This window comes from Lagenorhynchus albirostris, chromosome 19 (assembly GCF_949774975.1).
Source record: "Lagenorhynchus albirostris chromosome 19, mLagAlb1.1, whole genome shotgun sequence".
NCBI lineage: Eukaryota > Metazoa > Chordata > Mammalia > Artiodactyla > Delphinidae > Lagenorhynchus > Lagenorhynchus albirostris.
Window position 1 is genome coordinate 56,115,636 of NC_083113.1, and position 27,233 is coordinate 56,142,868.

At 48.3% G+C, this 27,233-nt stretch overlaps 1 protein-coding gene across 2 annotated transcripts in view; it reads left to right on the plus strand.

Annotated features, from left to right (window-relative positions):
• Window positions 1-27,233, plus strand: part of ATP2C2 (ATPase secretory pathway Ca2+ transporting 2) — a 76,536-nt gene that overhangs the window by 20,762 nt on the left and 28,541 nt on the right. For both annotated transcript variants that reach the window (XM_060132254.1, XM_060132252.1), the window contains exons 2-7: window positions 9,610-9,720; window positions 11,105-11,221; window positions 18,183-18,272; window positions 19,783-19,818; window positions 19,923-19,984; window positions 23,925-24,033. In XM_060132254.1, coding sequence (XP_059988237.1) covers window positions 9,610-9,720; window positions 11,105-11,221; window positions 18,183-18,272; window positions 19,783-19,818; window positions 19,923-19,984; window positions 23,925-24,033 — 525 coding nt within the window. The remainder of the gene's footprint in view (window positions 1-9,609; window positions 9,721-11,104; window positions 11,222-18,182; window positions 18,273-19,782; window positions 19,819-19,922; window positions 19,985-23,924; window positions 24,034-27,233) is intronic.

Consider the following 27,233-nt stretch of genomic DNA (forward strand, 5'->3'; position numbering starts at 1 on the left):
ACCATTTTTCTAGATTTCACATACATGCATTAATATACGATATTTGTTTTTCTCTTTCTGACTTACTTCACTCTGTATGACAGTCTCTAGATCCATCCACGTCTCAACAAATGACCCAATTTCGTTCCTTTTTATAGCTGAGTAATATTCCATTGTATATATGTACCACAACTTCTTTATCCATTCGTCTGTCAATGGGCATTTAGGTTGTTTCCATGACCTGGCTATTGTAAATAGTGCTGCAATGAACATTGGGGTGCATGCGTGTTTTTGAATTATGGTTTTCTTTGGGTATATGCCCAGTAGTGGGATTGCTGGATCATATGGTGATTCTATTTTTAGTTTTTTTAAGGAACCTCCATACTGTTCTCCATAGTGGCTGTATCAATTTACATTCCCACCAGCAGTGCAAGAGGGTTCCCTTTTCTCCACACCCTCTCCAGCATTTGTTGTTTGTAGACTTTCTTTTTTTTTTTTTTTTTTTTTGCGGCGCGCAGGCCTCTCACTGCTGTGGCCTCTCCCATTGCGGAGCACAGTCTCCGGACGTGCAGGCTCAGCGGCCATGGCTCACGGCCCCAGCCACTCCACAGCATGTGGGATCTTCCCGGACCGGGGCACGACCCCCTGTCCCCTGCATCAGCAGGCAGACCCTCAACCACTGCGCCACCAGGGAAGCCCTGTTTGTAGATTTTCTGATGATGCCCTTTCTAACTGGTGTGAGGTGATACCTCATTGTAGTTTTGATTTGCATTTCTCTAATAATTAGTGATGTTGAGCAGCTTTTCATGTGCCTCTTGGCCATCTGTGTGTCTTCTTTGGAGAAATGTCTATTTAGGTCTTCTGCCTATTTTTGGATTGCATTGTTGGTTTCTTTAATATTGAGCTGCATGAGCTGTTTATATATATTGGAGATTAATCCTTTGTCCGTTGATTCGTTTGCAAATATTTTCTCCCATTCTGAGGGTTGTCTTTTCGTCTTGTTTATGGTTTCCCTTGCTGTACAAAAGCTTTGAAGTTTCATTAGGTCCCAGTTGTTTATTTTTGTTTTTATTTCCATTTCTCTAGGAGGTGGATCAAAAAAGATCTTGCTGTGATTTATGTCAGAGTGTTCTTCCTATGTTTTCCTCTAAGAGTTTTATAGTGTCCAGTCTTACATTTAGGTCTCTAATCCATTTTGAGATTTTTTTGTTTGTTTGTTTGTTTTTGCAGTATGTGGGCCTCTCACTGTTGTGGCCTCTGCCGTTGCGGAGCACAGGCTCCGGACGCGCAGGCTCAGCGGCCATGGCTCACGGGCCCAGCTGCTCGGCGGCATGTGGGATCTTCCCAGACCGGGGCACGAACCCATGTCCCCTGCATTGGCAGGTGGACTCTCAACCACTGCGCCACCAGAGAAGCCCCATTTTGAGTTTATTTTTGTGTACAGTGTTAGGGAGTGTTCTAATTTCATTCTTTCACATGTAGCTGTCCAGTTTTCCCAGCACCACTTATTGAAGAGACTGTCTTATCTCCATTGTATATCCTTGCCTCCTTTGTCATAGATTAGTTGACCATAGGTGTGTGGGTTTATCTCCGGGTTTTCTATCTTGTTCCATTGATCTATGTTTCTGTTTTTGTGCCAGTACCATACTGTCTTGATTACTGTAGCTTTGTAGTATAGTCTGAAGTCAGGGAGTCTGATTCCTCCAGCTCCGTTTTTTTCCCTTAAGACTGCTTTGGCTATTTGGGGTCTTTTGTGTCTCCATACAAATTTTAAGATTTTTTGTTCTAGTTCTGTGAAAAATGCCCTTAGTAATTTGATAGGGATTGCACTGACTCTGTAGATTGCTTTGGGTAGTACAGTCGTTTTCACAATATTGATTCTTCCAATCCAAGAACATGGTATATCTCTCCATCTGTTGGTATCATCTTTAATTTCTTTCATCAGTGTCTTATAGTTTTCTGCATACAGGGCTTTTGTCTCCCTAGGTAGGTTTATTCCTAGGTATTTTATTCTTTTTGTTGCTGTGGTACATGGTAGTACATGTACATGGTAGTGGTACATGGTGGTACATGGAGTGTTACATGGGAGTGGTACATGGGAGTGGTACATGGGAGTGGTACATGTACATGTACATGTACATGGGAGTGGTACATGGGAGTGTTTCCTTAATTTCTCTTTCAGATTTTTCATCATTAGTGTACAGGAATGCAAGAGATTTCTGTACATTAATTTTGTATCCTGCTACTTTACCAAATTCACTGATTAGCTCTAGTAGTTTTCTGGTGGCATCTTTAGGATTCTCTATGTATAGTATCACGTCATCTGCAAAGAGTGACAGTTTTACTTCTTCTTTTCCAATTTGTATTCCTTTTATTTCTTTTTCTTCTCTGATTGCCGTGGCTAGGACTTCCAAAACTATGTTGAATAATAGTGGTGAGAGTGGACATCCTTGTCGTGTTCCTGATCTTACAGGAAATGGTTTCAGGTTTTCACCATTGAGAGTAATGTTTGCTGTGGGTTTGTTGTATATGGCCTTTATTATGTTGAGATAGGTTCCCTCTATGCCCACTTTCTGGAGAGTTTTTATCATGTATGGGTGTTGAATTTTGTCAAAAGCTTTTTCTGCATCTATTGAGATGATCATATGGTTTTTCTTCTTCAGTTTGTTAGTATGTTTCATCACATTGATTGATTTGCGTATATTGAAGAATCCTTGCATCTCTGGGATAAACCCCACTTGATCATGGCGTATGATCCTTTTAATGTGTTGTTGGGTTCTGTTTGCTAGTGTTTTGTTGAGGATTTTGGCATCTATATTCATCAGTGATATTGGTCTGCAATTTTCTTTTTTTGTAGTATCTTTGTCTGGTTTTGGTATCAGGGTGATGGTGGCCTCATAGAATGAGTTTGGGAGTGCTCCTTCCTCCGCAATTTTTTGGAAGAGTTTGAGAAGGAAAGGTGTTCGCTCTTCTCTAAATGTTTGATAGAATTCGCCTGTGAAGCCATCTGGTCCTGGACTTTTGTTTGTTGGAAGATTTTTTTTTTTTTTTTTTTTTTTGTGGTACGTGGGCCTCTCACTGTTGTGGCCTCTCCCGCTGCGGAGCACAGGCTCCGGACGCGCAGGCCTAGTGGCCATGGCTCACGGGCCCAGCCACTCCGCGGCATGTGGGATCCTCCCGGACCGGGGCACGAACCCGTGTCCCCTGCATCGGCAGGCGGACTCTCAACCACTGCGCCACCAGGGAAGCCCCTGTTGGAAGATTTTTAATCACCGTTTCGATTTCATTACTTGTGATTGGTCTGTTCATATTTTCTATTTCTTCCTTGTTCAGTCTTGGAAGGTTATACCTTTCTAAGAAATTTGTCCATTTCTTCCAGGTTGTGCATTTTATTGGCATACAGTTGCTTGTAGTAGTCTCTTAGGATGCTTTGTATTTTTGCGGTGTCTTTTGTAACTCCTCCTTTTTCATTTCTAATTTTATTGATTTGAGTCCTCTCCCTCTTTTTCTTGATGAGTCTGGCTAATGGTTTATCAATTTTGTTTATCTTCTCAGAGAATCAGCTTTTAATTTCATTGATCTGTGCTATTGTTTTCTTTGTTTCTATTTCATTTATTTCTGCTCTGATCTTATGATTTCTTTCCTTCTAGTAACTTTGAGTTTTGTTTGTTCTTCTTTCTCTAGTTCCTTTAGGTGTAAGGTTAGATTGTTTATTTGAGATGTTTGTTGTTTCTTGAGGTAGGATTGTATAGCTATAAACTTCCCGCTTAGAACTGCTTTTGCTGCATCCCATAGGTTTTGGATCGTCGTGTTTTCATTGTCATTTGTCTCTAGGTATTTTCTGATTTCCTCTTTGATTTCTTCAGTGATCTCTTGGTTATTTAGTAACGTATTGTTTAGCCTCCATGTGTTGGTGTTTTTTACATTTTTTTCCCTGTGATTCATTTCTAATCTCATAACGTTGTGGTCAGAAAAGATGCTTGATATGATTTCAGTTTTCTTAAATTTACTGAGGCTTGATTTGTGACCCAAGGTGTGACCTATCCTGGAGAATGTTCCATGTGCAGTTGAGAAGAAAGTGTAATCTGCTGTTTTGGGATGGAATGTCCTATAAATATCAATTAAATCTATCTGGTCTGTGTCATTTAAAGCTTGTGTTTCCTTATTTATTTTCATTTTGGATGATCTGTCCATTGGTGTAAGTGAGGTGTTAAAGTCCCCCACTATTATTGTTTTACTATCGATTTCCTCTTTTATAGCTGTTAGCAGTTGCCTTATATATTGAGGTGCTCCTGTGTTGGGTGCATATATATATTTATAATTGTTATACCTTCTTCCTGGATTGATCCCTTGATCATTATGTAGTGTCCTTCCTTGTCTCTTGTAACATTCTTTATTTTAAAGTCTATTTTATCTGATATGAGTATTGCTACTCCAGCTTTCTTTTGATTTCCATTTGCATGGAATATCTTTTTCCATCCCCTCACTTTCAGTCTGTATGTGTCTCTAGGTCTTAAGTGGGTCTCTTGTAGGCAGCATATATATGGGTCTTGTTTTTGTATCCATTCAGCAAGCCTGTGTCTTTTGGTTGGAGCATTTAATCCATTCACATTTAAGGTAGTTATCAATATGTAGGTTCCTATTACCATTTTCTTAATTGTTTCGGGGTTGTTTTTGTAGGTTCTTGTCCTCTGTTGTGTTTCCCACTTAGAGACGTTCCTTTAGCATTTGTTGTAGAGCTGGTTCGGTGGTGCTGAATTCTCTTAGCTTTTGCTTGTCTGTCAAGCTTTTGATTTCTCCATCGAATCTGAATGAGATCCTTGCCGGGTAGACTAATCTTGGCTGTAGGTTCTTCCCTTTCATCACTTTAAGTATATCATGCCACTCCCTTCTGGATTGTAGAGTTTCTGCTGAGAAATCAGCTGTTAACCTTATGGGAGTTCCTTTGTATGTTATTTGTCGTTCTTCCCTTGCTGCTTTCAGTAATTTTTCTTTGTCTTTAATTTTTGCCAGTTTGATTACTATGTGTCTCGGCGTGTTTCTCCTTGGGTTTATCCTGTATGGGACTCACTGTGCTTCCTGGACTTGGGTGGCTATTTCCTTTCCCATGTTAGGGAAGTTTTCGACTATAATCTCTTCAAATATTTTCTCAGGTCCTTTCTCTCTCTCTTCTCCTTCTGGGACCCCTATAATGCGAATGTTGTTGCGTTTAATGATGTCCCAGAGGTCTCTTAGGCTGTCTTCATTTCTTTTCTTTCTTTTTTCTTTATTCTGTTCTGCAGCAGTGAATTCCGCCATTCTGTCTTCCAGGTGACTTATCCCTTCTTCCACCTCAGGTATTCTGCTATTGATTCCTTCTAGTGTAGTTTTCATTTCAGTTATCGTATTGTTCATCTCTGTTTGTTTGTTCTTTAATTCTTCTAGGTCTTTGTTAAACATCTCTTGCATCTCCTCGATCTTTGCCTCCATTCTTTTTCTGAGGTCCTGGTTCATCTTCACTATCATTATTCTGAATTCTTTTTCTGGAATGTTGCCTATCTCCACTTCATTTAGTTGTTTTTCTGGGGTTTTATCTTGTTCCTTCATCTGGTACATAGCCCTCTGCCTTTTCATCTTGTCTTTCTGTGAATGTGGTTTTTGTTCCACAGGCTGCAGGGTTGTAGTTCTTCTTGCTTCTGCTGTCTGCCCTCTGGTGAATGAGGCTATCTAAGAGGCTTGTGTAAGTTTCCTGATCTCTTTTCTTAAAAAAATTGAAATGTAGAGAAATTATTTGAGCCTAGCATCAAATGCAAATCAAAGGAGATTTTTTAAAAAATAGAATTCACAGTTTTTCTGCCTGTACTTTCAGTGTTGGTTAAAAACACACAGATTCGGGACTTCCCTGGTGGCGCAGTGGTTAAGAATCCGCCTGCCACTGCGGGGGACATGGATTCAAGCCCTGGTCCGGGAAGATCCCACATGCCACAGAGCAACTAAGCCCGTGCACCACAACTACTGAGCCTGCACTCTAGAGCCCATGAGCCACAACTACTGAGTCCACGTGCCACAACTACTGAGCCTGTGCACACCACAACTACTGAAGCCCATGCTCTGCAACAAGGGAAACCACGTCAACGAGAAGCCCGCGCACCGCAACGAAGAGTAGCCCCCGCTTTCTGCAACTAGACAGAGCCCGCACACAACAAGGAAGACCCAACCCAGCCAAATATAAAATAAATTTTAAAAAATAAATAAAAGCACACAGATTCAAAAAAATGAATAAAAATTTAAAAATAAAATAAAACCACACAGATTTAAATATTTATGTATCTTCCAGAGCCACTTGTAGAAGCCTCGGCCTCTGAGAGAACATCAGGGAATATCATCTCCAAAGAGACAAAGTTCCAGAGAGAAGCTCCTCCAATGCTGGGGTCACCACACCTCCTAAACCCCTCTGGTTCTTTAGGCTGCTGGTCGCTTGTGAAATATTTACTGAATGCACCTGCCACGTGCAAGGCACAATTACGGAGTTGGGTTTTCTTAAATCTTCAAAACTACCTGGGACAGATTATCATCCCTGGTTACAGGGCTGGTCAGTGACAGAGGGGGATTTGAACCCAGGTCTGTGTGATTCCAACCTCCGTGCCCCTTCTGTCGCTCTGTGCGTCTTCCTGCTCTTGAGTTGTCTGAACGTGGCTGAGCCACCCGAGTGATGTCACCGTCATTGTCATTCCAACCAAGTGTCGGAGGCCTGGTCCCTGAGACAGGTACCAGGCCAGCATTTAATCGGAGTTCATGGTGAGTCTGGACTGTGTCAAGCCCCGTACAGGCACACACTTGCTTGATTCTAAAAAAGCAGGACGAGGTAGCTAGCCATCATCATCCCCATTTTGCAGATGAGGAAATTATGATCAGAGAGGTCAACACTTGCCCGAGGTGACATGCTGGCCAGTGGAGCTGGACTGTCTCCTGGGCAGTGCTGACAATGAGGGTAAAATGAGGCTTGTGGCCGAGAGTGCGTATCCAGTCGTCCACACCGTGGCGCTAAGTGCACGTGCACTTGGATTGGTGTCCTGAGCTCTGACTGACAGATGCTCGCGGAGCAGCCCCTGGGTACCAGGCCCTGGTCTTGCCTTCTGGAGGGGCTGCGTCATGAGCAGAGGGAGGCATCCGAGTGATAATCACTTGCTGGTCATGTTGCAAATGAAAGTTGTATAAGTGCCGTCAAGGAGACCTCCAGGGTGCCGAGAGGGTAGAGCAGGGTAACTCAGCTGGTCTGGGAAGACATCAGGACAGGACCACCACCTATTTCTTTCTTCAAAAAAATTTTTTATTTAATATTTATTTATTATTTATTAAATATTTATTATTTAAAATGTTTATTTATTTGGCTGTGCTGGGTCTTAGTTGTGGCACACAGGATCTTCCTTGCCGTGTGCAGGATCTTTTAGTTGCGGTATGTGTGCTCTTAGTTGCAGCACGCGGGATCTAGTTCCCTGACCAGGGATCGAATCCAGGCCCCCTGCATTGGGAGCGTGGAGTCTTAACCACTGGACCGCCAGGGAAGTCCCCCATCTTAAGTATTTATTATTTAAAATGTTGACTTATTTGCCTGTGCTGGGTCTTAGTTGCGGCACACAGGATCTTCGTTGCCGTGTGCGGGATCTTTTAGTTGCGGTATGTGTGCTCTTAGTTGCAGCACACGGGATCTAGTTCCCTGACCAGGGATCGAACCCGGGCCCCCTGCATTGGGGGCGTGGAGTCTTAACCACTGGACCGCCAGGGAAGTCCCCCGTCATCTATTTCTAAAGCAGGTCTTCTCGCCCTCAGCTGGATGGACGTTTCTTTTCCAGGTCATTCCTTGTAGGATGCTTGGCAGCACAAGTGGCCTCTACCCACTAGATGCCAGTAGCACCCCCGACCCCCATTATGACAACCAAACATGTCTCCAGACAGTGGCAAAGTCCCCCAGGAGGCAAAACTGCCCTTGGTTGAGAACCCTGGATTTAAAGTTTGGTTTGGCAGTCGGGAAAGTGTACCATCTTCTGCAGGGGCACCGGAGCAGTCCACTCCTGGGGACACAGGACTCCTCCAGTGGGCAGTGGATTTTTTAGCTAGTATGCTGCTGCCCCACCCGAGGCCAGGAGAGCATGGAGAGTGGGTGTGAGGCGGGGTCTGCTGCAGCCATATTGAAGATGGTTGGGTACTACCCTGTAACTGGAGTCTATCCAGATGTTTCCAGCATGGGGTGTGTGTGTGTGTGTGTGTGTGTGTGTGTGTGTGAGAGAGAGAGAGAGAGAGAGAGAGAGAGACAGACAGACAGACAGACAGAAAGAGACAGAGACAGCAGAAGGTGGAGGAGGGGGCTAGATTGATACCTTCAGGGTTGCTTGAGATGCTGCATAAAAAGTGAGTTGAGTGTGGTCATGCCAGACAGAAATGGTCAGCTGGAGAACACCAGGCAGGCAGGTCCTGTAACCCCAGGACTGTGTCCATCTGCAGTGTGATCAAGGATTGAGCACTTGATTTGGTACCACTGAACAAGTCTTGAGAGCAGAAAAAACATCCTGTCTCGGCTGTGATGTGCATTTCTCTGGGAAGTGGATCTTGCACAGTGAAGAAAGTAAGCTTGACTTAAGCAGAGAGAGTCTGTCGAGTGATATGTGTAATAATCATTGGTTGCTTCCTGGTCACTGGCATGGTGAGAAGCACCCCCCGGAAGTGGGTGTGGTTAGTGCATTTCTAAGCAAACAAGGCGTTTGGGAGATGGGGGCGGGGGTGTGTGTGCCGGGAATGGCAAGAAGTAACAGAGGAATTTACCGTCTCTGTTCCAGCTGAAGGAAGAGGTTAGCCAATGCCACTCCCCTTCCTCCTTCCCAGTGCCAGACTACCTGGTGGAAAAGGAAAAGATGATTATCATGTTCTAGGGGTAAAAATACTAGGAATAATTTTGCAAAAATACTCAGCGTTTTCCTAATTATGAGGTCTCCTCTGTGTTCCCGTGTCCTCCCACACCCTTCAGGTGTTTCAGGTGGCTTCTTCCCAGACCTGCTAGACACCCATACCTTGGCCGGGTTCCCCCCTCTTCTTAGGTTATTGCAGACATCTCCTAGAACAGGCTGTGATATCACCAGTCACCATCAGGGGGCACTCTCTGTAGTATGGGGCAAACTTCACAGAATCCCAGACGTTCAAGGTCCAGGGTTCTAAGCCTGTGCATTGTTGCCTTGTTCTGTCAGCTTTGTGAGTTCCGGTGCTTGCATCTGTAATAGCCAACAACTGGAAACAATCCATCAGCAGTAGAACAGATAAATAAATTGTGCTATAGTCTTTTGGCAGTATATTATGCAGCCATGAAAATTAGCGAACCATCACTACACACATCATGCATGAATCTCACTAATAACCTTGAGTCAAAAGCATATATATTGCATGTTACCATTTACACAGAGTTCAAACCCCAGCAAAACAAATCTCCTGGGGGCTGGTAACGTCTGTTTCTTGATTTGGAGGCTGGTTATATGGGTCAGTTGGTGAAACTTCGAGCTGTACAGTTAAGATCTGCACACTTTCTCTTTGTATATTATACTTTAAAAAGACATATCAGTACAAAACCTGTGTGCCTAATAGCAATCCTGCTTTTTTTCACAGATTGACGGACACAATGAGTTGAAAGCCATCGAGAAAGAGAAGACGGTGGTCGCTCTGCCCGCCAAGGAAGCAAGCAAATGCCACAGAGAGGATCTGGCCAAAGCATTTTATGTAAGAATTGAATTTGTATCTGATGCCAGGTGCGGTAGGGTTTTTAGATTAATGAGAAAGCAGTACAAAGTCCTGAAAGTGGCTTTAGAATTCTGTGCCGTAGTACATTTTTATCATCACTGCTAGAAAATACTATCGCCGTTGAGCCATTCTGATTTCCACCAGGAGTGGCATCCACGTTAATGGCAGTGGCGCTAATCGTCAAGGCCCTTCCTAGCAGCCAGGATCCTCCCAGCTCTCTGTGTACCTGTTGATGGGAGACAGAGGATGTCTCAGGGGACCCACACGGTTCCACAGCAGCACAGCCAGAGTTGAGTCCAGGTGTTTTGACATCAAAGCTCAAACTCTTCACCATGTGCTGTGCACACCCTTCATCTTTTTTAATCCATGGTGTTTCCAGTGACCGAAAACAAATCTCACCAGTTTCTCTAGCGAATTTGAATTCCTGGCCAGTACAAGACAAAACCCAAACCAAAAAACCACTTCCGTTCCATGAGGCTCCCCTCTGAGGCTGAAGGACTTTGCTTGCTTTATGTTTTTAATTATCTTTACTTAGATAACTGAGCACACATGGGGTGTGTGTGTGTGTGTCCGTCCTCACCGCATTTTGCTTATCCATTCATGCATTTGTGGACACTGGGTTGCTTCCACCTCTGGCTGTTGTATGTTATGCTGCTATGAACATGGGTGGACAAATATCTCTCTGAGATGGCCTTCCAGTTCTCTGGGTATACACACCCAGAAATGGAATTGCTGGATTATATGGTGGTTCTGTTTTTAATTTTTTTTTTTTTTTTTTTTTTTGCGGTACGCGGGCCTCTCACTGCTGTGGCCTCTCCCGTCGCGGAGCACAGGCTCCGGACGCGCAGGCTCAGCGGCCATGGCTCACGGGCCCAGCCGCTCCGCGGCATGTGGGATCTTCCCGGACCGGGGCACGGACCCGCGTCCCCTGCATCGGCAGGCGGACTCTCAACCACTGCGCCACCAGGGAAGCCCTACTTTTAATTTTTTGCGGTACTTCCATAACGTTTCCTACGGCAGCGGCACCATTTTACATTCCCAGGCCCACGCATTTTTCTAAAGATGAAACGTAAGCGTTCCTGCATCTCCAGGTGTCCATACTACAGTTACACTTCTTGAAATGTAGGCCCAAGGCTGTCTTTTCTGCAGTATCTGGAGGGCAGAGTGCGGTCTAACTGACGAAGAATTGGACTCTGGGTTTCTTCCTGTCTCTGCCCCTCTTTGCTCAGTGTCTTTGAACCAGTGCCCCCTCCTCTGTGGACAGCCCATTTTCCTTGATCATCATGGAAGCAGCTGCCTTCCAGAGTGGGTATCCTGTGACCTGGGCTTCTTAATCCTTACTGGCCCATCCTTCTTCCTCCAGGTGGATTTACAGAACGGACTGTCAGAGTTCTCGGTGACACAGCGCAGGCTGGTCCATGGCTGGAATGAGTTTGTCGCTGATAATACAGAACCCGTGTGGAAGAAATATCTCGATCAGGTAGGACTGTAGGTGTCATTCCGTGAATGAACTCGTGCATGCCTGGTGGGTAGGGGTGGGGGACGGACATTCATTGTTTAAGTATGGATTGAGGGTGTCCGTGGACAAGTCCCAGGGTGTGGAGCAACTGTACTACAAAGTTAAACAAGGCTCTCCCCATTCAGGCTGCTCTTAGCCGGCAGGAGGGATCACTAACTACCCCAGCAACCATGGCCATGAATAGTAGTTGTTCCGTTCAGGGAGGGTTTACCATGTACCAGGCACACGCTGACTGAGTGAGCACGCAAGCATCAACTCACTTAATCATCTTCCTAATCCCCACTTCGAGATGAGAAGGGTGAAGTACAGAGCAGTTGAGCTATTTCCCGAGGCTGTGTAGGGTTGCCAGATGTAGCCAATAAAGTTACAGGATGCCCTGTTAACATTTGAATTTCACATACATAAAAAAACTGTTCTTTTTTTAATCTATGTCCCAAATGTTGCATGGGACCTACTTACACTTAAAAAAAAAAAAAAAGTTCCTTGTTTATCCGAAATTCACATTTAACTGGGTGACCTGTAGTTTATCTGGCAACCAGGGCCCAGAGTCACGCAGTAGTTAGTGGCACTGCTGGGAAGTGAAGCCAGACATCTGGTTCCAGAGCCCCGGCCCCCTTAGCCTCTGCCATTGGTGCTGAATGCATGGGGCATGAGTCAAATGCCTGGAAGCCATTGGGAAGGGGGAAAAAATGGAAATAGACACGGCTGCAAATTCCCGTCTAGAAATCAGCCCCCCACCCCCCCAGTACCAGCTCTGAAAGCTCCAGTTAACAGGCAGAACTTCCCATGAAGCCATGGGAACGTGAAACCATGCAGATTGCCTCAGTGTCCCCTCTGGCCTTTTGCACCCTCTCCCAGCCCCGACACCTCCCTCTTAGCCTAACTCAGGGCTGCCCCGCTTCAGCTGCCTTCCCCTGGCTCACATTTAGGGCTCTCTCGATTGGTCAGTTCAGGAACCAATCACAGCCCTCCTTGCAGCATCCCCACCTTCCTTTCTCCTCCAGTCCCCACCCCGCTCATTGGTCGGTTCTCAGTGCCCTAGGGATGTCATTCATGGACGCATTTTGGCCCCAAAATAGGCTTCTAGATATGCAGGTGGTTCTGGGCAACCCAGAAACTTCCTGGAATCCCAGTGTTGGGAAGAGGCAGCAGAGGCTCCTGGAAGGTGAAGTTCAGGGAAGGGGGCAGACATGCAGGCTGTGAGGGACATTCTCCCTTCTGGAGTGGGGCCTTGGTCAGTTCTGCCCTGGCCGCCCCTTCCACTAGGACCTGCTCACCTGGCCTCTACCTCACGCCAAGGGCTGTCCTCCAGCCAGGGCCTTTCCGGGAATGCAATCTCTTCAGTTTCTAAGAGCAGGAAACGTGCTTCTTCTTAACCTCATCAGTTCAGGAATCCATCTCAGGGAATCCTCGCGGGATTGGAAGGAAGCTCCCGATGGCCATGTTTACCCGCCCTGGATGGGCACAGGAAGTCCACGTGCTCTCACTTATTAATTCTTTTTGTTCATTGAGCATCTGCTACATGCCAGAGGCTGTGACTCTCCTGTCTGTCACCTGGAGTGACAGGGAACTCAACCACTTCACGAGGCAGCCCTGCTTCTCCGTCTCAGGAGACTCACCATCAGGAATTCTACCTTAGCGTGACCCGAGATCCCTGTCCTGGAGTCATGAAGCAAAGGCAGAGGAGAGTCAGCCGGGTTCAGATCCCACTTCAGCCTTGGGACTGTTACTCCTCCTTGAGCCTCAATTGTCCCCATCTAGAAAATAGGCCTAATAAGTACCTCCTGTTCTGAGTTTTACAAAAGAAGAGGCTGAGCCCGTATTAAGTGCCCAGTAAAGCTTGCCCCAAGTCCCAGTGTCTGCCAGTTAGCCCTGGTTTGATTCGAGCGTAGCTGTTAAGAGCACAGGTGTTGGAGTTGCCTGATCTAATTCAACCCTTGGCAATTCAGTTTCTTTCAGAGCCCCAGGTTGGTCATTTATCAGGCAGGACTACTTAACAGTACCTGTGTCTTGGGGCTGGGAGGAGCCTACGAAATGATGCAGGGAAAGCGCTGAGCACAGGGCGTGGCCTGGAGGAGGTGCTCGGGAAATGCTGGCTGTTGCGGTTGTTACTGTTCATGGTAATGAACGTCTCCCGTGTACCACCATTGCACCGCACAGTAAGGTTTCAACAGACCGCTTTCTACCTGTCCCCCTTTACTTGTGGGCTTAGAAGGGGCCCCAAGAGCCAGAAGAGTCTGATTATCTGTGGCCAGGGCAGCCCTCGTGGCACGTGGTGGGATCTTCCCATTGGATCTGACACTTGTGTGCCGTGTCTCACGGTGACTCACCTGTCTTGCGTGGGAGAGGGCAGGTGCTTGGGATGGTCTCCTGGAGGGGAAGGAGGGAGGGAGGCTGATGGTACCAGTGTCAGTCTGGAGGGTTGCTCAGGTCCAGCCTCAGGGGGAGGGGGTGAGATTATGGGCTTGGGATTAGAGTTCAGGGTGAGGCCAGCACCTGGTCCCAGCTCTCAGAGCATCCTGGCCGGGACTGTGGACCCATGAGCTAGCCCTGAGCCCATGGCTGGAGGGGTCCCTTGTGCAGAAACAGGCACCCTGCTCTCTGCGTCTTCACTGGGTACAGCCTGCAGGGAGGGAGGGAGCTGCCAGCCAGGGCCGGCAGAGGTGAGGGCAGGGATCCAGGCGGCGGCACAGCAGTGACCTGGCCAGGAGGACGCGCCGCCGGGGCAGTGCAGACCCACTGCTGATCCGCACCGTGCTGGGTGACCGGGGTCAGGAGCTCCAACCCCACCAAGCCTCCAATTCCCCCACCTAACGATGGGCGTTGGCTGTTCGTTCATTCATTCTAGATAAGCGCCTTTTGCGCTCCTGGCCAGGTCGAGGCACTGTGCACAGAGCAGTGGCCTAAACCGAGTTTCTGGTTTCAGGGAAACAGACACTCGGTGAAGTGATACAGCACCCAGTGGGCGTGGCCTGAGGAGAGGAGTCAAGACAGGAGTGAGGACGTGCCAGTGGGGAGCCGGGTGGCCAGCAGGGGCATCTGACTGGCGCCTGGAGGGGGCGGTGTCTGAGCAGAGACCCAGTGAAGTGAGGAGAGGAGCCGTGGTAGGGTCTGCATGAAGGATGCTGCAGGAGGGGGACGTGCAAAGGCCCTGAGGAGAGGCCTGGCGCATGTGGGGTAACCCGGCCTCGGAAGGTGGCCTGGAGAATGCAGGTGCATGACAGGTGTTCAGGGCGTATTTGTGCCCCCTCCCCGCTCACTTCTGTCCAACCGGGTGGGAAGTCTATGATGGGCTCGGGGCTGAAATAAAATCTTACTCTTAACTCCACTGAACTGAGGGGTTCTCCTTCCCTGTGCAAGGTTGAATAGCATCCCCTCAAAATTCACATCTATCTGGAACCTCAGTCTTATTTGGAAATAAGGTCTCTGCAGATGTGATTAGTGAGGATGAGGTCATACTGGGTTAGGGTGGGCCCCTATCCAGTGACTGGTGTCCTTAGAAGAGACTCAGACACACACAGAGGGGAGAAGGCCCTGTGACAGCAGAGGTGGAGTGATGTGTCTACAAGCCAAGGAGTGCCGGCAATACCAGGAACTGGAATAGTCAGGAAAGGTTCCTCCCCTAGGAGACCCCGGGGCCTCCAGAGAGAGCACGGCCCTGCCGACACCTTGATTCTGGACTTCCGGCCTCCAGAACTGTGAGAGAATAAGTGTCTTGTTTTAAGCCCCCCAGGTTGTCATTTATCACCACATCCCCAGGACACCAATATACTGTTAGCCGGCTTGCCCTTGTATCTGGCCCTTCATCCTCCCTGGACTTCCGAGGAAAGGGTGTGTCCCTCTCTGGGGTGGTGGTGTTTGGCCGTGGCTGTGAGCTCTGCTGGGCAGCTGTGAGTCTAGCCCAAGGACTCTCGGCAGCCCCTTCCCTCTGAAAACTGCCCCCAATCCCCTTACCCCCATCTCCGGTGCTTCCAGGTGCTCTCAGGACCAAAACTGGAACTTCTCTGACCAAAACCTTTTATTAGGGAAAATTTCAAAAAGATACATTAGGAGGGAGGATAAGATAATAAACCCCATGTATCCAGCATCTAGTTTCACTAATTGTCAACCCGTTTTGCCCCATTTTTTATCCCCCTTTTTCCTCTGCAGCATTTTAAAGCAAATTCTAGATACTGAATCATTTTACCATCTATACTTTGATGTGTATCTCTGCCCTGGAGGACATTGTTCTTTCTCTCTCTCTCTCTCTCTCTCTCTCTTTTATTTTTTATTTATTTATTTATTTTTGGCCGCCCTGTGCGGCACGCAGGATCCTAGCTCCCCAACCGGGGATCGAACCCGTGCCCCCTGCAGTGGAAGCTCAGAGTCCCAACCACTGGACCACCAGGGAAGACTGTCTTTTTTTGTTGTTTTTTTTTTAAACCATAACAACAATACTGTTATCCCACTAAGACCATGAGCGCTTCTTTCACATCATCCAGTGCCTGGTTCAGAGCTGGTTTTCCCCACATGCCTCAAAGGCACCTCTTCACAGTTGATTTGTTAGTGCCCTTTAAATCGAATCCCTTTTCCTAATCTGTGGACTCATGCCCATGGAATGGCTTATAAGATCCATAAAATGGATGGATAGTTTATTTACATGTTGAAGACATCACTCTTGGGAAGACGCGTAGCTAATTGAATAAGGTCCATCTCAGAAACTTTGATGCAGGTTTCAAGTTTCTGTGGGAAGCTCTTTCGCGGGTCTCCCGGGGTTGACTCCCACCAGTGTGTCTCAGACCGGAGCACCGGGGCTCCCAGGCAAGCTGGCTTTGAGGTGTGGTTCTCTCTGAAGGTGTGGTGACCCCCCCTACCCCAGCCCGGCCCAGCCCTGGCAAGGATCGATGGGAAAGCTTCCCTGAGGGCCAGCTATTGGATCAAGAGCCCTGATAAGAGGGACCGTTTTCTGGAGCTCAGGCAGCCACAATTCCTCCCTTTGACCAGTGTTTATCCAGTGCCTTTTGGAATCAGTCTTGGTCCTTCTGGCTCCCGGGTACTGAGCGTCTACTGTGTGCCACCCACTGGGCAGGTCACTCTATCCTCCTTATGCCCTTTAGTCCTCCCATCGGCCGAGAGAGACTGGAGAAGTCAGAGGCTCGCTCGAAGTCTGTCAATGAGCTCATGGTGGAGACAGCTGGAATCCTATCAGATTCCTGAGCTCTTGCCTGCCTCCCCATGTGCTCAGATCCCCTTCTAGGTCCTGGAGGGATTGGGGAGCCCAGGATGGGCATGGCCTGTATGCTTAGGAAGATTACATTCTAGCCGAGAATAGAGACAAATAATTTGATACAGTCGCAGAAAAATTGTAGCTAAGTAGGTGAAATACATTCGAGTTGCCCAGTCTTGAGGATTCACAATAGATGCGGTGGCTAACACCGGGTGGCCCGTGAGCTGACCGCAAAGTGCCCTGTCCCTCATTCAGAGGAGTTAAAGCACAGCAGTTCTGGGGTGAGAGGCATTAAATCCCTTCGTGTACCACACTGGCGTGATGCTGATGTGCTTCTTTCTGTCAGCAGTACGAATCACACATCTGATCACATTTCGCCTTTTGCCTTTGCTGCTGGGAAGCTCAGAGCCAAAGGTACAGCCCCAATTTAAACAACCATGATTTGCTTATTGATATTTTGACTCCCACCCTGATCCTGCTCTTTGGTCTACTCTCTCCGATCCTGTCTTTATATGTTTGTGTTTATGCTTCCTTTCACTTGTCTGTAACCATTGAAATGTATGTGTGAAATGAGACAGATACAGTAGTCCCCCCTTACCTGTGGAGGGTACATGCCAAGACCCCAAAGGATGGCTGAAACAGTTGATAGTACCAAACCCTATATATACTACGTTTTTTCCTGTACATACATATCTATGATACAGTTTAATTAATAAATTAGGTACAGCAAGAGATTAACAGCAGTAATAATAAAATAGAACCATTATAACAATATACTGTAATCAAAGCCGTGTGAATTAATCTCTCTCTCTCTCAAAATATCTCATTGTACTGTCCTCACCTTTCTTTTCCTTGTGATGATGTGAGACGGTACAATGCCTACATGAAGAGCTGAAGTGACGGGAGTGACGCAGGCATTGTGACATAGAAGGAAGCTTATCTGCTTCATGTCATCCTGGATCATTGAGCCACGAGGGTGTCAGCGGTTGGATGCCAGGAGCAGGGGATGTGTTTGGTTGGGGATCCCAGGCAGGATGGAATGGGATAGCACAGACTTCATTATGCTACGCAGAATGGCACAGAATTTTAAACTTATGAATTATGTATTTCTGGAATTTTCCATTTAATAGCTTTGGACCACAGTTGACCGCAGGTCACTGAGACTGTGGAAAGCAAAACCACTGATAAGAGAAGACCACTGTACATAAAATCATAAAGTAAAAATCCTTTGGGAAGTTTCTGGAACACGTTTTCTCAGGAGGGACATCTCTGGAGCTCCCAGAGGCAGTTACAAGAGTGAGTCGTTGTGATTGGGACACACAGGATTGCAGCCCTGGTGTGGTGAGAGGGGACCCCTTGGCCATGCTGGGCCAGGGCTGGCATCCCACCAGAGGGGAAGATTCTGACCTGAGCATCGTGGAGATGTGGCAAAGCAAGACCAAGAACTCAAAGACAGGGCCGGGGCTGGCGTCTTGACAGGGACAGTGTCAGGATGACCCCAGGAAGTCGATGTCAGTGAAACTGCAGTGGTGGGTCCTCAGGTGGTGGAGAACCATCGGGTGGCGGTGGTCCTCGTCTCCCAGCCCGCGCATCACTGTAGGGTTGGCCTGGAAGCGGGCTGTGAGTGAAGAGCTCACGCTGCTACACGGGAGAAAGCCCAGTCTCTGATCTCTGTGAGCCCAGAAAAGATCCCCCTGCCCTGTGTTCATTTTTCAGTTTAAGAACCCCCTGATCCTACTGCTTCTGGCCTCTGCCTTGGTGAGCGTCCTCACGAAGGAGTACGAGGATGCCATCAGCATCGCCATGGTGAGTGCACCCCGTGGGGGGCAGTGCCCCATCCCAGACCCGGCTGCCAAGGGGCTTGCTGAGTCTGTGCTTGTCTTTGTTATGCAAGGAAAAAAGAGTTTGGCTGTAGATTTTTTTTGTTTTTTTTGTTTTTTGTTTTGTTTTGTTTTGTTTTGTTTTGTGGTACGCGGGCCTCTAACTGTTGTGGCCTCTCCCATTGCGGAGCACAGGCTCCGGACGCGCAGGCTCAGCGGCCATGGCTCACGGGCCCAGCCCCTCCGCAGCACGTGGGATCTTCCCAGACCGGGGCACGAACCCGTGTCCCCTGCATCGGCAGGCGGACTCTCAATCAGTGCGCCACCAGGGAAGCCCTCGCTGTAGATTTTTTTAGAAAAAGAAAACACAACAGAAAGAAAGGACAGGAAATCCACATCCTTCTCTACCCCCAAATAGGGCGTCCTGGTTCCCTGGCCGTCGCTCTCTTGGCGGTTACGCTGGTGGCTTCTGGTTCTTTGCCGTCAGGAACAATGTTGTAATGCACTCCTCCCCTGTGACCCGTGGGTGGAATTGACGGATCCTGGCTGTGTGCGCAGTACAGAGAATAATTGCTCGGGGACTTCCCCGGCGGTCCACTGGTTAAGACTCTGCGCTTCCACCGCAGGGGACGTGGGTTCGATCCCTGGTCAGGGAACTAAGATCCCACATCCTGTGTGGTGCGTCCAAAAAAACAAAAACAAAACAAAACAAGAATCATTGTTCGTAATCATTATACAGAGAGAAACGTTGGGCACCTTTAAAAAAAATGTTTTTTTTAATTTTAAAAATCAGCCGTTTTAAAGTGAATAAGTCAGGGACATTTACTCCATTCACAATGTTGTGCCACCACCACCTCTGTCTAGTTCCAAAATGTTTTCCTCACCCTAAAAGAGATCCCGTACCCATTACACAGATGCTCTCCTCCCCCGCCCCCCCCCAACCAGCCCCTTGAAACCACCATCGCTTTCTGTCCCCACGGATTTACCTGTTCTGGGTAGTTCCTGTAAATGGACTCATACAGTACGTGACCTTCTAAATGTGGCTCTGAACATATCCTGATGACTTTTGTTCCTGCCTCCTTCTATCTGTCAAGTGCCGTCTTTTAAAATACAAAAACAGACTCCTTCCGTGCCGTGGAATTTGATGCTTCTGTTCGAAAGCCTGAGGCTAGGTCCGCATCTTCTGATGTGGACTGATGTTTATTAGCTGCTGTTGAGAGATAAACGATTACCTCTGTACTAGCTGATCCTGTGTTGTACGTGTATCTATGCTGAAAAATCTAGAAGGATCACCCCCAGATGTGAACCTCTAGGTGGCAGAATTGGAGGTGCTTTTCTGGCTCGTCTGTTTTCTAAATTTCTGCACAGTGTTCTTATTTTGCAAGAAAAAAGGAAATAATATTTTGCAGGACGATGCCCCCTCCTTGGCTCCCCTGGGCTCGTTCGCCTGCTCGTTGGGCAGCTGGGTGTTAACGTCCCTCCCGTTTGCCCCCTAGGCCGTGCTAATGGTGGTCACCGTCGCCTTCATCCAGGTGTGTAATGTGTGTCCTGAAGTCCTGGGCGGGGTCCCCCGGGCTGATGGGAGATCTGTGGAAGCCTCCCTCTTAAACACCACGTTTCACATGCTTCCTACCAGGAGTACAGGTCAGAGAAATCTCTGGAAGAGCTGACCAAGCTGGTGCCTCCCGAATGTAACTGGTAAGTCAGAGACCCCCCCGGGACTTTTTGGTTCCTCAGAGGAGCCAGTGGGCTGGTGAGTTTGACAAAAAGTTTGGCAATATTTATATCCTTTGTAATGTGATATGGGAGAAGCATGTCTCACTGGGGGCTAGGAAACCTGGTCTCTCTGCCCCGCCGGCCGATTGCTACATGTCTTTGGGTGTGTCGTTCAACCTCTCTGGGCCTCCACTGTCACTGGTGTCGAATCAGGGTGCCCACCCAGCCTGGGGGCCACGGGTGACGGGAGTGGCTTTGGGGAGAGGGTGGCCCACAAAACCTGTGATGAAGTGTGCAAAAACGTGTGCATTTTTCCTAGGGAGGCATTCGGAATTTTCACTGGATTCTCAAAGGGGGGCTCGGAAGAGGCTGAGAGGCGGGGCTTGAAGGAGCTGAGGCATCAGAACTGGCTGAAGTGGGTGGACAGCTCAGTAATGAACTCCGGTCATTTGCTCAGCTGCCCGCCAGCCTCTTTCCTGCCTGGACATTCCTGCTTTGCCATTTGGTTATCACACAGCCCTCCCCAGAGACATTTAAAAAGGAAAAAAGAAAGACGAAAATGTCTTCCCATTCCTCCTGGGCCTGTCTGCTTAGCGCAGTGCGGTGCCATAGGACTTTCTGGAATGTTCTGTCATGTGTGCTGCCTGGGACGGCATCACTAGTCCCATATGGCTACTGAGGACTTCACCCGAGGAACTGAAGTCTTCACTTTATTTAACTTGAATTCAAATAGCCTCACAGGCTAGTGGTTGCAGTCTCGGACAGCTCAGCGTAGAGGATGTTCAGGGGCTGCCGCCACGGGTAAAGGGAGCCACAGAGGCAGAAGGGAGAAGGTTTGTTTTTGTTTTTTAATTAATTAATTTATTTATTTTTGGCTGTGTTATGTTTTCGTTGCTGCGCGCGGGCTTTCTCTAGTTGCGGCGAGCGGGGGCTGCTCTTCGTTGCGGTGCGCAGGCTTCTCACTGCGGTGGCTTCTCTTGTTGCAGAGGACGGGCTCTAGGTGCGCGGGCTCAGTAGTTGTGGCACGCGGGCTCAGTAGTTGTGGCTTGTGGGCTCTAGAGGGCAGTCTCAGTAGTTGTGGCGCACAGGCTTAGTTGCTCCATGGCATGTGGGATCTTCCCAGACCAGGGCTCGAACCCGTGTCCCCTGCATCGGCAGGCAGGTTCTTAACCACTGCGCCACCAGGGAAGCCCCGGGAGAATGTTTTAGGCTTGATTTTTTTTGTCCATTTAATTTTTTAGTGTATCAGTAATGCCTATGTTATTTTCCCTGTAAAAATGAAACTCTTTCGGAAAAGGCCCAGGTCTTCTCCCTTACCACTGCTAGCATCAGTTGAGGTTGTTTTAAAGTCACGTGTCTTTCCCAAATAGACATTGTTGCTCAAAAGAAAGTAACTGAAAGTATCTCGTGATCTGAGGTACTTTGGAAGGATTTAAACATACAGTAACTCTCTATTACCTGAAGGATAATTTGGGGGAAAGAACCTTAACGTGTATTTGGCAAAATGGAGCATAGGGCTGGGGGATAGAAAAATCTAGTGAGACAGAGTTCCACCTCTCATGGAAACAGCAAGCAAAGAGTATGTGTGTGCATGTGTGTGCGCGCACATGTGTGTGTGCATGTGTGTGTGTGTGTGTGTGTGTGAGAACAGGCAGAGAATAATGAGTAACAAAATAGAGATCAGAAGAGCATGAGGTGAAAGCATGAGAGAGGATGAGTCAACTCTAGAAGGTTCATCAGGGGGCAGTAAAAATGTTTGGGCCTAATGATTGGATGAACAAGGCTGTCAGAAATCCAGACGTGTGATGTGTGACGTAATCCTATAAGCAGACGGAAGCACCTATGATTTAAACGGCTTGATGAGCTGATCTTAAGTTTAAATATCAAGTCTTGGCCTTTTGGATGAATAGTGTGCATTATTGATGTCCCTGGAAGTCACTTCTGAAAGATATTTTTATTTTCAAGAGCAGCGGAGGCGGACAGGCTGGTAGTGTTGAAAGAGCCCTGAAGGGACACAGCCTCACTCCCCGAGTCCCTGAGAGCCGTGTCACAAATCGGGAACAGCATCTGCCCTGCAGACACTTCCTACATTACCTCCATCCTTTATGCATTCACTAAATACTTACTAAGCACCTACTGTGTGCAGGGAGATATTGTCCCAGGCGAAGCGATGGGAAGGCCCTGGCCTTCGGGGCGCTCACATTTCTAACAGGGGAGCCAGATGATGAAGTGAAGGATGAGATGATTTTGGAATGTGGCAGGTGCATTAAAGCCAAAAAGACCCCCTGAAACCCAAAGCCGCACAAAAATTAGAAGGAAGAGAACCTCACGGAGACGCGGTAGTGATGAGGGGAGGTGTGGGAACTACCTTAAATAACTGGCTGGCAGCCCACCCTGATCTGACATTTAAGGAGGAGCTGACCTTTAGGTTGAGGACTGAGAAACAGCAGGAGCCAGCCATGGGAAGAGCTGAGGGAAGAGCAGATGTATATCTGATAGGCACTCTTGGATACAAAACCCAGAAAATTCAGCTGTGCAAACCACAAGGAAATTGTGTTGTCTTATGGTAAGGGATCTGAGCGGGGGCGGGGGGGGGGATGGTGGGGTTAGTTAATTCAAGATGGTACCAAGGACCTGGTGCCTTTTATCCTCAGCTTGTTAGCTTTGTTCTTGGGCCAGCTTCCCTCATGATCCCAAAATGGCTGCCACAGCTCCGGGCATCACAGCCAGGTATAAAAAGGTCCAACAGAAGAAGAGGCCGTGTGTGTGTGTGTGTGTGTGTGTGTGTGTGTGTGTGTGTGTGTGTGTGTGTGTGTGTGTGTGTGTGTGTGTGTGTGTGTGTGTGTGTGTGTGTGTGTGTGTGTGTGTGTGTGCGCGCGCACGTGCGTACAGAGTGAAAAAAAACTTTCTCTCAAGCCCCCAGGAAATATCCACTCCTGTCTCTTAGGCCAGTATTGTAGATCATGCCTGTCCCTATGCTGGTCATGGCAGGCGCTGGGATCACCCTGATGGTCTCAGCCACTCAGGACCCAGCCACTAGAGCACTGCGCAGTGGGGAGAAGGGCGGTACCTGAATAAGATTGAATTCTGTTAACAGTGAAGAGGGGAATGTCTGCTCCAGCATTCAAGGTCAGCAAAGACTTTGAGACTAGAAGGAGTTGGGTGCATTCGGGGGCGGGGTGACAGGAGGCAGGGCCTCTGGGTTTGACTCCAAGGTCACTGGAGACGGTTGGAGTAAGAGGAAGTTGTGATCTGATTTTGCGCGTTAAGAGCTCTCTGGTTGCCACGTACAGGATGAATTGAAGGAGGTCGGAGGTGGGGTGGGCACAGGTCCATCTGAGAGGCTCCTGCCATGTCGGGCAAGGGGCAGTGTGTGGTGGGATTCCAGTGGGAGCCCGTGCACAGAAGCACATCCGTGTCTAACGGCAGACGGCAGATGGCCATGAGGAACGGTCCAGGCCCTGTGGGAGGGGGTGTCCCCAGCTTCTCGAGCACTTAAGATGCTCCTCCCAGCTTTGGCAAGCCTCTGCCATCCCTGAGGTCCCGAGCCGGGCTCTGCACACCAGAGTGCTGTGTCCTCTGAGGACAGAAGTGCCGCTAGCTGCCAGCTTCATTAAGGAATCGCTTCCCTAGACCAGCAGAAGCGTCTGGAGGCCGTGTGGCCCAGCCTTGTTTCCAGGCAGAGTGAACAGTAGTCACCCCACTTTTCAAATGAGGCTCAGGGTCTCCTAGAAGCCATACACTTTCCCAAAAGTCTTTTAGGATAGGTGAATTTAAAAAATAATAAAACCGTAAAGGCACAAGGGTTTGTCCATAAGGGAAAGAGAAAGTGTGTTTCTGTAATCTTTGCTCAAGGTTATCAAAGTGCCTAAAAATGAGATGTCAACATGGGTGCTTTTGCTTTTTCCCATTTCAAACACAGCATAAGAGAAGGAAAACTCCATCATCTTCTTGCTCGAGACCTGGTGCCTGGAGACATCGTGTCTCTCTCTATCGGAGACCGGATCCCTGCAGACATCCGCCTCACAGAGGTGAGGGGCCCCAGGCCCTGGGTCCAGGGGCCATGCAGACACTTAGCTTCTCAGAGGCAGGCGTTCTCTCTGTCTCGTGCACTGCACAGACACAGGCGTGTGTGCACACAAACAGGAAGTTAGCAAGCGAGCTCATTTTAAGCATAAACCTCCTCCAATGGCACTTCACAAATTATTTCTTCTCATTTAAGTATAAGCCTAACCAACTGTGGTTATGTGATTTTTCTAGTTTACAGGAAACTGCAGTGGCAATTAAACCAGGGTGGGGCTGAGGAATGAGGGAAAAGTTGCTTCTAGAAACGGCCACACTGATGTCGGAGAGAAACGCTATCTGACTGCTTAATCACGAGGATAGGAACAACCGGTACAGCCATAAATAGTAGCGCAAGATTTTACAACAGCACAGTTGGGGACATCGGGTGTGGGGCAAGCTCTGTCCCCAACCTTTGTGGGTCTCAGGGTGTCACAGCTTCACAGAACATTTCCTGAGGCTCTCCGAGATACATTTGATTCTCGAGAAAAGCTTAAATCAAGTTCAGAGGGATCCGTCGATGGGAGTAATCTATTTTATGATCCCTGGAATACTTAAGAATATCAGCCTGATTTATTTATTTAAGGAGGACATGTTCTCAGGATGCACAGCAGGCTGTTTGCAGGGTGGCCTGGAGCGGGGGGATGGAGAGAGGCAAAGAGGCTGGGAGCTAACCCCTGGGAGCTGTGTTTACAGCATCCTGAGACAGTCTTTGAAGTAGAGGCAGAGGCCAGAGGGCACCCAGGCTTTCAAGCCCTTGTGCCTCTGGCTTTCAGCTCTCCAGGCAGGGCAGGTGGGTCCCATTAGAGGAACCATCGTCCAGTGGCCAAGCCCCACGTGCGGGAAGGCTGGGGAAGCCAATGTGACGTTGTCCATGCCTCCCCTACGGGTGGGCTCTGCCCCACAATGTGAGGGAGTCCCCAGGTACGGGGTGGGGAGTCCACATGCCGATAGGGAGGATACGCATATACTACAGGCTCTCCAGAGAGGCAGTGTTGCCGAGTGGTTAGTGCCCTGGGACTGGGCATTAGCCGGATCCTGTCATTCATAAGCTGTGTGACCTGGAGCGAGTTGCTTACCTTCTCTTTGCCTCGGTTTCCTCATCTATCCAAGCGGTTAATGTTTATTCCCGCCTCGTGGGGTTCTCCTGAAGCTGAAACGCTAAGACCTGCTGCCTGCTTGTGCAGCACCTGATGGGGGGACAGAGTCACAAATATCTGCAATTGATTTTACTGTTGATCAGTCCCAGGCTCTACAACAGTTCCTTGAAACAATTTTTTAAACCCCAAATGACTCCTTTCCTACTTCAGCTGGTTTTCTTCCTGCCCCGCTTCTGTCAAATGAAATTGTGCCTGGTCATTGCCACCACGAGGACTTTTTTCAAGGCTGCCAGCCGCCAACACTCTACAGGTTTCCTTTTTTGTCCTTTTGCAACTCCAGTGAACAATCAATAGCTTTGTTTACTCACAGTGGAATATTCTTCTCCACTATTAAGCTCTTAATTAGTTCCAATTAACCACATTAAGCTATTAATTGGTTCCCTTGCATCTTTCAGCCTCCAGAGGCCGCCCGCATTCCTGGGCTTGTGGCCTCAAATTGCTCCAACCGCTGCTTCTGTCTTTGTACTTCCTTCTCTGATCCTCCTCTTAAAAGGACGCTTGTGATGACAGTTAGGCCCCATCAGGATCATCCAGGGTAATCTCCGCATCGCAAGGTCCTTAATTCAGTCACATCTGCAAAGGCTGTTTTGCCATTAAGGTAACACTTTCACGTGTTCCAAGGATTAGGACTTGGGTGTCTTTGGGGGATCGGATGGTCGGGGGCTGTTACTCAGCCCAGCACACTCAAAGCCCTCCTCTAAGCCTCTCTTTCCTCCCTCCCTGCCTCAGGGCACCCCTCCCCATATCCTCATCACTCATTCAGTTAACAAATATTTCTTGAGCACCTACTATGTGCCAGGAACTGTGCTGCGTGCTGAGGAGGCAGTGGAGAAAACAGACGAGATCTCTGTGCTCATGGGTTTATTGCCCAGAGTAACACACAAACCACATCTACTCATGACAGGTAACGATTGCTGCAGGGGCTTGAGGGAAAAGCCCCGGGAACTCTGGGTTTCCCAAACAGGACAGACTTGCCTGGCCCAACGCAGTCACAGAGGGCTTCCCGGAGGCAGTGGCTTTTGAGCCGTCCTGGAATGGACGTGAATCAGCTGTTCTAGGCAGAGGAGGCCCAAGCTGTATGCCCAGCCCTGACTTAGAAGCCAGGCGCATTGATGCTTTCAACTGCCTGCAGTGTGTCTTCACTCAGGAGGGCCGTTTCTGCCGCCAGAACCCACTTTCCACCAGCATGACTTACAGCCTTTCTCATTCCTGAGGTCTCAACTCACTGTCCCCTTCTCACTGGCCTCCCCTGGCCCGTCTCCTGAGGCATCACCCCACCCCCCCACCCTGGGTATCTACTGCTCTTTCCAATGTCTGTTTGCTTTCATGTTTATTGCCAGTCCCCCCACAAAGTCAGGGGGTTTGTCTGTCTCGGCCCTGCTGGGTTCCCAGGGCCCAGAAGAATGCCTGGCCCCTCGTAGGAGATGGATGGACAGATGGACAGATTGCCCACCTGCATTCCAATACATCCAAACCCACACCCACCTCCGCACCTGCGTCCCCTTCCCTTCCCAGCCCCGCGCCCCATTCTTCCTGCTTCTCTGGCCATCTGCCTTCAGAGAGGCACCTTTGTCTCATCTCTCTCTTCCTTTCCTCTTTTTAAGAAAAACAGACTTTATTTTTTAGAGCCATTTTAGATTTACAGAAAAATTGAGAAGATAGTTGAGAGGATTCCCATAGATCCCACACCCTTTCCTGTAATGTCAGCATCATAGATTAGTAGGGTACCTTTGTTCCAATTAATGAACCAATCGAGGCACGTTATTATTACCTAAGGTCCATACTTTTACCAGATTGCCTTAGTTCTTCCCTAATGCCCTGTTGTTGTTGTTGTTCCAGGGTCCCACGTTACATTTAATCATCATGTCTCTTTAGGCTCCTCTGGGCTGTGACAGTTGCTCAGACTTGCCTTGTTTTTCATGACCTTGACAGTTTTGAGGAGGGCTGGTCAGGTATTTTGTAGAATGTGCCTTAATCGGGACTTGTCTGATTAGACTTTTTTTTTTTTT